The 12133-nt window shown below is 34.8% G+C and overlaps 2 protein-coding genes across 5 annotated transcripts; one reads left to right on the forward strand and one right to left on the reverse strand.

The window, feature by feature from the left end:
• Positions 1-667: 667 nt before the first annotated feature.
• On the reverse strand, positions 668-5116 carry LOC107271642 (centaurin-gamma-1A). Of its 3 annotated transcripts, none has more exons than XM_015747859.2 (13): positions 4624-5116; positions 4021-4253; positions 3793-3934; positions 3576-3707; positions 3344-3504; positions 3054-3217; positions 2736-2934; positions 2553-2655; positions 2234-2464; positions 1985-2102; positions 1589-1801; positions 1347-1491; positions 668-1233 (listed from the first exon to the last, which is right to left on the reverse strand). In XM_015747859.2, the coding sequence occupies exons 1-13, from the start codon at positions 4787-4789 to the stop codon at positions 1057-1059; spliced, it is 2184 nt and encodes a 727-aa protein (XP_015603345.1). In that variant the 5' UTR covers positions 4790-5116; the 3' UTR covers positions 668-1056. The 3 variants fall into 3 exon arrangements, with proteins under 3 accessions (XP_015603345.1, XP_015603347.1, XP_015603346.1); XM_015747860.1 differs by having other exon boundaries at positions 1057-1233; positions 3054-3199; positions 4624-4789; XM_015747861.2 differs by lacking the exon at positions 1347-1491 and having other exon boundaries at positions 1040-1233; positions 4624-4789.
• A 142-nt stretch (positions 5117-5258) lies between these two features.
• On the forward strand, positions 5259-6764 carry LOC107271638 (NAD(P)H-hydrate epimerase). 2 transcript variants are annotated; one of them, XM_015747852.2, is made up of 2 exons: positions 5259-5398; positions 5609-6764. In XM_015747852.2, exon 2 carries the CDS (start codon positions 5630-5632, stop codon positions 6434-6436), a length of 807 nt encoding a protein of 268 aa, XP_015603338.1. In that variant the 5' UTR covers positions 5259-5398; positions 5609-5629; the 3' UTR covers positions 6437-6764. The 2 variants fall into 2 exon arrangements, with proteins under 2 accessions (XP_015603338.1, XP_015603339.1); XM_015747853.2 differs by having other exon boundaries at positions 5352-5453.
• The last annotated feature ends 5369 nt before the right edge of the window (positions 6765-12133 follow it).

The raw sequence follows: 12133 nt of genomic DNA on the forward strand, positions 1-12133 counted from the left end.
GAGGAAGAATGAGCGCTGCGAGTCCGGGCACTGCATTAAGCGCTTCCCCTGCTCACCGAGTCCTGCGCGACGAATTGACCGAGTCTCGAACCCGAGACTCCTGCGTGCTGACCGAAGTACCTTGAAAAACCATTACCTGTTCAGTCACCATGGCAAGAAAGTCAGGAAACTTATATTTCCTTTATTACCCACGTTTGGAAATTGCTTAGGACACTCGTGTGAACAATCACAAACGTGGGACTGGTTCGAGGTCCCCCCCGATCAAGTGAAATATTATGAATACTAAAAGTGTTATAAGTTTTGTCATTATAATAATTAAGAACACGAAAAAACGAAGGAGATCAAAAGCAGTTTGATATAAGACAATGCTATATATTTCATTAACGTGAAAATTGTAAAAGCATATTTTTTAAATAGATTAAATGTATAAATATAAATAGATGTATGAGTGTTTTGTACTTCTCAGTCATTGACAATGCACACTCGAATTTGCCATTAAGATTTCGGTTTTCCAACAACGCAAAATGACTTTGGATTTAATGGGAACCACAGTACAAATTTGTAATACTATAAGAAATGAAACTATCCATAACATATATGTATACGTAAAGTATGCTATATCGTAAGTGTCTCGTATATCAAGGTGACGGAATAATAGAGGCATGAATAAGATTAACAGCGGGAATTAGTATTCACCTTACAAAGGCAGAAAGATAATGGCTACCGGAATTAACAAAACGTTATATCTACAATTAAACGATCGATACCAGAAGTGCACTGCGAGATTTATCTCGAATCCTCGTGTCTTCAGATTATTGACTGATCACTGTGGCCGAATAACGCAATTCATTTCTCTCTCGCAGTCAAATCCTCACGTGTCAACATTACATACGCACTGATTAATTCATTTAACGTCTTCTCGTGCAAGATAAGTACATAATAATAACAATATGTGTATTCAAGAAGAAAAAAAAGACAAGGGAGAAAATAAAAAATAATATAAAATAGAATATTAAAAGTCCAAATTTTCATCCGTGAAAACGACACTCTTAAGTTTTAATACTGGACTGTTTCCGTTTCCTCCACGCCAGACATGGTCGCCTGTTCCAATACTTCCAAGAGTTTCTGCATTTCTAGCGAGTCCGATGAATTATTAAGTTTCTTCTCAAGCGCCTTCACGTATGACATGCATGTTCGTCCCTCGTGGTCCAAATTCTGTGGATTCGCTTTGTACTGAAACGAGAACGACATTTCCTCTTCGCGAATCTTTCACAGTGTTTCATGGATGTAATAAGGATTTACGGTGTCGTATAAATGTACAGTGATGTAAGATATATTGAATGTACCCATATGAGAAGCTGTGCCATTGCCAAGTTTCCTGTCGCGCAAGCAAGATGAAGGGGCGTTCTCAAATCCTGCTCGCTCACGGACATGTTGATGTCCTCGTAACTACATTTCGCCAGGTACAACGTGAACGCTCTCATATCGCCCCTGTTTTTTTTTAATTTTCGTAAGAAGCACATTCTCAATGTCGTTCGAGGTAATCGGTGGTTTCGTGAGAATTGACAGATGTACTGAGGTGACGTACCGGCAAATTGAATCGATAAGCAACTTTCCTACAGGAATGTTCGGACTGATTGGGGGCAGAAATACTTTCTCCTCGTATTTCCATCTTATCCATTGTTCTTTTTCTTCTCTGGGCGAATCAGACGTTGGCTTTTGCTTTCCGTTTAGACAGTATTCCCAGAAACTGTTCGCTATGTCATTACCGAGGGCCAGCATTACGCTCAACTGTCCAGCACTAGAGATAAATAATTTTAAATGTTCAATTTGCGTTATTTTTCAATCAACTATTTATACTAACGAAGTAAAAGTAATATGTACTTTTATGACTTTCTAATAATTTTCAAACCGACAGAGAGTGTGATTAATTACAGATATATTTCTTACGGATTATACGAAGCATGTATTTTAGTCAACTTACGACCAATCATCCAAATCCAATGATCTGACTTTCGATATGTGCGAACCTAAATTCCGATGAATTCCAGAACATTCAATACACATTAAAACACCTATATTGAGACTTGCCCAATCTGGATCTGCAATAAAGCGGTAATGGAACTAATAAATACATATATTCAGATTACTCAAATATACCTGTAGACATATACCTGCAGTTATAACAATTTTATTATCTTATTAATTATTAATTAGACTTTATTATACTTACTAGGAGTGCCGCAATCAACGCACGCATCATTTCCCGAAATTTTATTTTTTATACAATGCATTTTGAAAGCATCAGTCTCGTTTTTTTTGTCACCGCCATCACTATTTTGTAGACTAGACAAAATTTGCTGCTCGATGGCGGTAATCCAGCTATCCCTGTCCTCCGCACTATTTGCTTCAAAATGCCACGTTTTGTTTTCTAATGAAATTATGGAAAACTCAAAGCTATCCTCTAAAAATTGAAGAGGAACAATTCAATGGCTTATGCATTTGATAGATATTAAAGCACAAAGTAATCATCTGTCCTTATTAATTCGAACCTTGAGCAACAGTTGATTTGGATCCTTTAGGAGTCTTTCCAGGCACTTTAACGGTCACGTATTGAAGTAATATTTCTTTCCCATTAGCTTCGTTCATGTAATCCTAAACATTCATGTACAAAATGTTTTGATAACATTACAATATTTGGAACGAAGAAATCATGGTGATTAGCGAATACATACATGCATGCTCGAATGATACGTCAATCTGCCATCTTCCAACAACGTGACATACTTCTTTTTCCACTCCTTTAAAGACTTGCTACTTCTTTTGAATAAGTATCCTTGTTTAACAGGAATTTCTCTGCCAACGCCCATTTCGCCCATATTATACTTTTCTTTCTTCGATGGCGTAAATATATTTGATTTCCTTCGAAACTTTCTACAATGTACATTTAAGCATGCTTAGTTATATTTTGTAAAAGATATTCCTAAAGAACATACTAAACCTCTATGATATTGGTTAAACATATTTGATAACATACGCCAAGAAATATTTACCTTATAGTCGTAGGCGTCAAGATTGACGAACGCAATTCTCCATGTTGATTTTGTATATATTGAAAACTATCATTAGCCACTGGTGTATCAGGTTGAACAAGATTATCATGTGCTGAACGACTAACATCATCTTCTTTGTCTGGCATCTGGAATTCGGAACTTTTCTATGGGAGTTGATAGGAAATAAAAATATAAAAATTTGACTATGACTATTTCTGTAGGTTTGATACAAAATAAAACTTGTGGCACCATTGAATAAAATAATAATATAGTGACATGATTAAACTTACAGTAATTTTCAAAGATGGACTACTGGTCTCCACATCTTTGGTAGGCAGCTGTACATTCTTTGTAATCACAGGCACTGAGTATTTTGTTTCATCTTCCTGCAAACGTTGCCCATTGTATCTAGGATTATTCATGGATATTTTTTGAATAATCTTCTGACATACTGCAAAAGAATAAATTTGTATAATTATTATTTCACTAGCAATCATTGATATTCTTTTGCATTACACTTACCATCTTGAAAAACTCTCTCGACATTTAATCCATAAATGGCACATGTCTCGTAATAAGGACATCTTAAGTCACTAGATAATTTCCGTGGCCTAATATCTTTTATCACCCGAGGATTGTTGTCGTTAATTGAATCTGTAGAATTATTGCATATATTATAAATCAAAAGTAAAAACTGTAAAATTACATATAATGTGTAATAATTTTCCAAAAAACACACCTTGTACTCCTACTAGTATTTTTGGTACTTCAGACATGTTCCGGAATGAAGACATTCTGTTGTAATAACTGCATACCATTGAAAAACTTTCCTCACTTTCCAAGCTAAATACAAGTAATACCGCATCTATCCACGAAGAAAACTGAAAAAAAAATACAAATTTCAAGACTCCAGCATCTATTAACATAAAATAATATTCATAGAAATTTTACTATGACAGCTTAATACCTGAGATTCTGGCACACCACCCTCGTCTCTGATTAAGAGCAAATAGCTCTGGTCATTGATAAAAATTTCTTTTTTAAACCTGCCACCCTCGGGTGATTCTTCATGCATGAAAGATCCTGTAAGATACCTATGTACCAATGCTGACTTTCCTGAATCAGATGAGCCAATAATACCCAAATGTAGTTCAGGTACATCTCTGGCCAATGTCCATTCATGACTATTAACAAATGAATCTGCAAATAAATTAACACAAATAAGTTATTAAAGCTTAACATATGGTCATAATAACAAACTGTAGGGATGGTTTAAGCATATCTTAATAACAGGTGGTTCAAGAAGAAATCATATAAGCTTTGCATTCTCTGAGTTCAGGTGTAATTATTTTACACAGAGTCATGTAAAGCACATAAGGCATACATAATACAAAATAGAAATATTAAAAGCATCTAATTTTATATACCAATTAAAAACAGAAAAAATATCTTAGACATCAATACAGTGTACCTGTTATGGTAATGAATTGTTGTAAGACCCATAATTAAATAGAACTCATGATTTAATCATGGAGAACTTATGTAGAATGATTATCAGTAAATACTTTACCTTCAATAGCCACAACATGTTCTCGAATTTGCTTTGAAATATGTGAATCTGAGATAAGATCTATAAGATCATAAATAGCATAAATCGACGGATGTACACTTTCGAATCGTTGTATTTCTTGTCGGATTGCGAGTGAATGATCGTGTCCACTTTGGCCAGTTGTCATTTTTCAAAAGGAATTTCACTTCACGCAATAAATTACAATATATTACAATTAAACTATGGTTTAGGAGCGCATTATAAGAATATGACTTGTCGTAAACGCATCTCTACATAATTTGACGACAACGACGAACCAATCGAATATTACATGAAAGATGTCAAGTTCGTATATTTATAAACATTATTAGGTAGGAATTGAGAAAATAGGTTATCTGACAGAACTTTTTGATGAGAGCAAGATGTAGATAGAAACATGTCGCGTTGTAATGTAAGCATCCACAAAAGTTTGATTGGCTACTTCATAACGCAATGCACAAAAAAAATTATAAAAATTTTACAACAGTAAATTTTATAAGAAAATTGCTAATAGAACTTAGAAAATTTAACATTATACAATATATCGAATAAGAATGGTTTTTTGTCACAATTATGAAAAATTAAATTAAATATATGTTTTGCCTTTTATACAAATGGCGATCGGCATCAGTCGACAGTGGTCGACTGTGGTTGACACATAAGACGTAAAGGCGGATTCACATGCAACTGTAAAGCAATAATTTCATCCGCATTGATCCGCAGTTAACTTGGGATAGAAACATAGAAATATGGACTGGTATGGACACTATTGGAAATGTCTAAAAATAATTTATTCAAAGCAAAAAAAAATAGTAATTTAACATTATTATCACTCAATATTTATGTTTTTGTTCTTTTCAATTGTTGATACTCAATTTTTACTATAAATAGACCAAGCTTTAAGCGGAAAAATATTCATATTTGTTTTGCATACTGATGTTAAATTATTTACACATTTATCCTGTAGGAAATCACAACTCGACATTAAATGTTGAGGTTGGCTGTAAGTTTATCGCAATCACTCTTGCGAAAAGTTTTTGAAAAGCATTTGATCTGGAGCACCACAAGAACATTATTTGAACAAACGCAAGACAGTAAAATGGTGAAATTTTTGCAACAATCTGAAGCAATACAAATTGATAAAGATCTTTTTGACAAATTCAAGTTCAGTGTTGATCAGTTAATGGAATTAGCTGGACAAAGCTGTGCAATTGCAATTGCCAAATGCTATCCATTATCAGAAAATTCTTCAAGTCCAGTACTCATTTGTTGTGGACCAGGAAATAATGGTGGAGATGGTCTCGTTTGTGCTAGACATTTAAAACTCTTTGGGTATTCTCCTGAGGTCTACTACCCAAAGAGAACAAATAGCACTCTTTATGAAAATTTGACACATCAGTGTATTGAAAATGATATTCCACTTTTGGAAAATATCTCTCAATTGAAAGAGTCCAGCGAATACCTTCTAATAGTCGATGCTCTGTTTGGATTTAGTTTTAAACCACCAGTCAGAGAGACCTTTGTACCAATTATTCGTACATTGGAAACTGCAAGTGTTCCTGTCTGTAGTATAGATATTCCATCAGGATGGAATGTCGAAACTGGTCCTCCGGCAGAAGGTGGAATCAAGCCTGAAATGTTAATATCGCTAACAGCACCAAAACAATGTGCTAAGAGCTTTAGAGGAAAGTACCATTACTTGGGAGGACGATTTGTGCCAAGAAAACTGGAATTACAGTACAATCTCAATCTTCCTAAATATCCTGGAACAGAATTAGTTATCCCGCTGCAATGAATTATGAAAAATACAATGATCTCTCTCTGTAGTTAATTAAGTAAATTTATTGATTATGATTCTTGTCAAATCTCAATCGGTAATCAGACTTAAAATAGAAAGGAAAGAACGTTGACTGTCACATATACTGTATATACTGTAAAATGATGTTTTTTTAATAATATACTATTGGATTAAGTCAAATTACTTTGTTTATCAAGTATATCTACAAAAATCAAAGTGTTACTGCAAACCTAGTATATATACAGTAGATGTAAAATATCCTACAATAATAATTGTTAATCATTATCCTTAAATCACCGACAATAAAACAATAAAATTACCAGAATTTATTTCCTTTTATTTTACCGTATGACATCTGCTTATACCAAATTCTCTTCCAACATTAATAAATTTACAGAATCAAGGTCTAACGACACTTGGTTTAATAATGTACAATAGTAACTACTCTACAGTTCTAAATCGAATAAGATAGACTGGTATCCCAAGTATATAACTTGAACATTAGTAGATTGTAATTAATGTATTATATGGTAAAAAATAAAAAAAACATGTCTCTCACAAACAAGATCGACACGTTATATATCTGTAAAAATGCTCAAAATAATAAAATCGAAAGTATTTACGTCAGGTTCTAGGCATTATTTTTTCTTGAAATATATTTATAAACTTGTAATGCTGTGAATATTAATAATTTTGTTAAGGTAAAAATAAAAAGTTCCGATAAGTTACGTCAAAATCAATCAAATGAATAGACCTGCAAAAATGATGAACTTCATTAATCATTTCTAATCTCACCGCATGCCGTACTCTACTCTTTCGATGTACGTTATATATGATTTTTCGAATGTATAGGATGTACACTTTTTTGAATGCATATTAAATACAAATTTTACCATAACCGATGTCTATGCTGTATTCATTCCACTGAAGACTTGCAATAATCGAAGATCGCAAGATAAACGATTATGCTCGCACGTGGAATTTGAACGAACGAAATAAATATTATGTTTCTTTCGTTGTTCGTATAGCCTCAAGGAAAATAGATGTTATTCTTTAAAGAAAACCAAGTTCTTTTATCATATTGCGAGTCAATCAATCGAAGGAACAAAGAAAAATAGTAGCAAGTCTTTATTGTAATTAAATGAAGGAATATTTTAGTGGCGAAATCAATATAAAAAGTATGAAGTATCGTTGATGCATCATAACGGCTCCTTCGAATTTTCGATTTCGTGGCGTTTCTTCGTCCTTAAAACTCGATCGATAAGACCAACCATAAAACTGACGCGTTCGACTTCATTTTTTTTTAACGTCATCAAAATCTTCATTCGAATGGATACGAAAAGTGCACTCACCCCGCGGAAAAAAGGCACGAGCTGGCGGAAAAGTCGGCCTAACTGTATAATATTTCATTTATTTATTATGGATGGAACTTCGTCACATTACAATATTTCTTCTCCCTCGTCTTTCTTTCGTTTTTCCCTTTTCCTCATTTTTCATCTTTAAATTCATGGTAACAAATACGACGTGGAGGTCGCAATATTTTGCGAAACGACAGCGACATAGTGTGAACAGCACCATTTCGCGAAATTTTCATTCGCGACCAGCACTTAGCAAATATTACGACAAATGACGAGTCCCCGTAAAATCCCTGATTATACACCAAATATAACTCGATTGAACAATCATCAGGCTAATTCAAAGTGAATCCAAATTTAAAATAGCGAAACGAAGTGCTCGTCGAAGAATAAGCATGCGGATAAGTATCAAATGCTTCGATTCGATTACATTTGTCTTCGTTACCATCAGTCGATAAAATCTTCGTCAATATCTGTTTTACGATGTCGATAAGTTACCGAAATCCAACGGCACCGTCGGACGCTCGTTGGATATTAGCAGACTCGTCGTCACGCACAATCATACACAGATACTCTCGGATTGGATCATGGGTGATCAATGATGGACAAACATGATGATGGATCGTAAAAGGAAGCAAAAGACAATGTAAACGCACACGCACAGGTCACTGCTAACACTACGTAGCCAACCTTTCGTTATTATCCTCGGCCTTGAGTACGTATTGCATTACAATTCATCATTATAATATCCATATCATTATTTCTGGCAATTAAATGTATTTATGTATATAATATATACCAGTTTAGTAAATTTATACTTTAATTTAAGTCTACGGGTATACTGTGTAAATGTAATTACGATCTAAGCTTCTAAAAGAAACGGTATATTATTGTCTGTGGTATCGAATAGAATATACATATATACCATGCATATATATTAATATACACAAAAGTATATCTGTATCGTTAAATACAGGAGGCATTCGTTATAAGACTCTTGCATATAAACACACAGAATATTCATGCGTATCTATATACATATTCATGAGTATACATATATATACGTATATATACACATTTCATTTTTGGTACTTATGATTATAGTCATGGAAAGCTCAATGGCATAACCACCAGTATTACTGCGTACAATTAATTAAAAATAACCAATCCGGGTCGAGCAATATTTCATCAAGCGGAATTTCTACTCTTATATCAATTGCTCGTCTCGGGTTAGCTATCTTTGGCGTTAAACTCGTTTTCATCGAATTCTTTGGCAACTAGGCAAGCTCGGTCGTTCACGGAAGGCATCGTATGGTGCTCAAATCGTTGCTTCAACAATCGTAACAATTTTTATTCTCATTGGAAATATTATGGACACAGAGAGAATAGAGGAAATAGAAATAGAGGCATAAATAATTGGCACTGGGTAGAAATAGAAAGAAAAGGATCAATCTGTATAAAGTCCGACCTAACCTAACAGAAACGGATCCCGTGGCCTGTGTTAACTGCTAACTGCCAAATGAAACAAGTCATGAGACGCGCAACGTTTGTAAATTGTAATCGAGACATTAATAATAATAAAAAGTGACATTTTCAAAAAAAATTATTCTTCCCAATTTTTTAAATTTCCTACGTGAATAATGATCGAGCAAAATAGTGACACAAGAGTCATTGCTATTATTCCGCAATTAGCCCTTGACACGTGCTTACGTCAACTGTATCCGATTTCGTAATTTGTCTGATTTTGTAATAAAAAAAGAAAAAAAATTAACGATGCGACCATCGAGATACGACAGAAGCATCGTAATTTTTTTCTCAAAGCTACAATCAAGCTCATCGCGATTAATTTCGAGAAGACCCAAAAAATCAATAACCAATACTATAATCGACATTGAAAAAAAAAAAGAAAATCCAAAATTAGCTTTTCGTCTCCTTTCGTTTCGCGGCCGGCGTCCCGTGTTAAAACAGCCAAGAATAAGTGCAGGTAAAGAAGTTTCGAAAATGTGCGAAAGACCGTCTGGGATGCGTGGGACCTTTGTTCTGTACTCGCGTGACAACGGAGGGCTTCGGAATATGGAACATTTGAGAAGTACCGACGAGGATGAGACCTGTGGCAACCGCACGAGCGATCATTTATTTCTATCGTATATAATATTATATTATAATTATATAAAAATATATTTCTTAAGTGTTAACACTATAATAAATGAGTATTATAAGCATCATATCTGCTTATTCGTAGTGTGGACACGATGCCTGTCGCGGATAACCGAACCTTCTACGTGAGGAAGTACAAGTTCAGCATTTTGGGTAAACGCCGTACGGGCAATTACATAGTCGGTATTTATTAACTTTTTTTCAATCTCATATTTTTTTTTTTCACGTTTTTCTTTTCTTCCTTACGTTATTCCCTTCCCTTCCTCTCTTCGTATTATCGATAACAATATCACTTATCACTTGTGGTATGTGTAAATAAAGGAGACGAATAAACTGTTATAAAATACATTCTCGAGTATTATCATCATCTGTAGAGTATATCGCTTACCTACTCGTCCGAACGAATAAAATCATATATAAATGTCGTAATAATATTTTAATAGTACAGTATTGGAAGCATTTAATATCATACTTAGATCTTATGATGGGGCACGCCGGACTTCGGTGAGGATTTGCTCGCGAGTACCGAAAGTACCTGTTGGCAAGGTGCCTGGTAGACTCGACGCGATTTCGGGGAAAAAAAAAAAAGAAAAAAAAAGTCCCCCCCTCCCAAAATTCATTTTCACCCACATCGCCGAGTCTCCTGTACACCCCTTCTTTTACATATATTTTTTGGCTTTTCTCTCTCGTCTCTTTATCCTATCTCCCGGAAGAGGAGATCACAGGGTGCAAAGAGGATCCCCGTCGAACGTGCACAGGAATACCGGAACAAAGGGGAACAAAAACGATATTCAGGTCCAGCCGGTTCGTATACGGAATGTGCGATGCATCTTGGGCCACCGCGCTCTTCGTTTTCGGCTTGGTGGATCATCGCGCACCAGGAGTCCGCGGAATGACTTTACAAGGAAATCGGAGAAGCGTCGTAAGTACGTAGCTAAATAACGTGCAAACTGAATTTTCGCGAAAGCTTCGTTCACCGAGAGGTCCGTGGATCCCCGAGCACTCGACTTCGATATATATTCGTGAGAGTAATAATAATAATAATAATAATTTTAATAATAATAATAATAATGATAATAATAATATTAGTGGCTCTTAATCGAATACGAGTTACTCGAAATGCGTTTCAGGCGAGATTTTGAATTTTTCTTTGCATCCACGGTTAGCGTGTATTATTCGAAAACGGAATTTCAGATTTTTTATAAATTAAACTCTACTAGCGTAATTCCTAACGTTTTTTGTAAGTCGATACTGTTTCTTTATCGTTCAAACGATTCTCGGCTTGGGATATTTTGTGCGTAGACGCGCCGATTTAAAATTTTCAACGTTCCTCGAGTAATGAGTTTGGAGTATTGAATTTTTTTTCAACGCAAATTTCAATACGTGCATGAAATAATGTATAAATAAATAATAGGATTCTCGCTCGAGAGCGCCACTGGTTTTGGGGAGTTCTATGTAAATTTGAAAAAAAAAAAAATTTCACAAAATTTGAATCTACCGCGTAATCAGACGTTTGCGATAAAAGTGACGTGACCTGTGTGGGTAATTAGTAATTTCGATAAATCGATATTATCCGATGTAATCCCTGTTACTTTCTGCGTTCGAAGTGATAACCGTAAAATAGTGTAAAAGTGACGAAAGAAAGAAAAAAAAAAAAAAAAAAAAAAAAAAAAAAAAAAAAAAAAAAAAAAAAAAAAAAAAAAAAAAAAAAAAAAAAAAAGAGTAAGAGATAACAGTGCGATAGTCGAGAAATATTTATCGGTACGAAACAGTAAAATTTTGTTCGTTCCGAACGAAGAAATCGGACGTTTACTTGTTTCTTCGTCCTTTAAGAAATAAACGTAAACGGGAAGTGTCGTCACTGGTAATTACGAATCCGCGATTCTGCAGAGTAAAAGCTTCGCTAATCGCGAAAAGCTTGAGAAACAGACAGCAGAGATCGTCGCCCAAGAGGTTAGAATAAAGATGGGAGTAGGAATTGGATTATTATATAATCTCGCGAGGTCGTCCTTATCGTCGAGGCACAAACCAGACCGTAATATATATATATAGTGTAATTTTCAACGTATCTTCGCTCTCTTTCTCAGCGAAACATATACCCCGAGCGCAATGAAACAGCGTCGGGAGTTTCTTTTACGATTGCGACAAATCAGCTCCCCCCGAGCATGCGATTTAAACGAAG

Source organism: Cephus cinctus, unplaced genomic scaffold (genome assembly GCF_000341935.2).
Source record: "Cephus cinctus unplaced genomic scaffold, Ccin1 Ccin1_scaffold1004, whole genome shotgun sequence".
NCBI classification, from domain to species: domain Eukaryota; kingdom Metazoa; phylum Arthropoda; class Insecta; order Hymenoptera; family Cephidae; genus Cephus; species Cephus cinctus.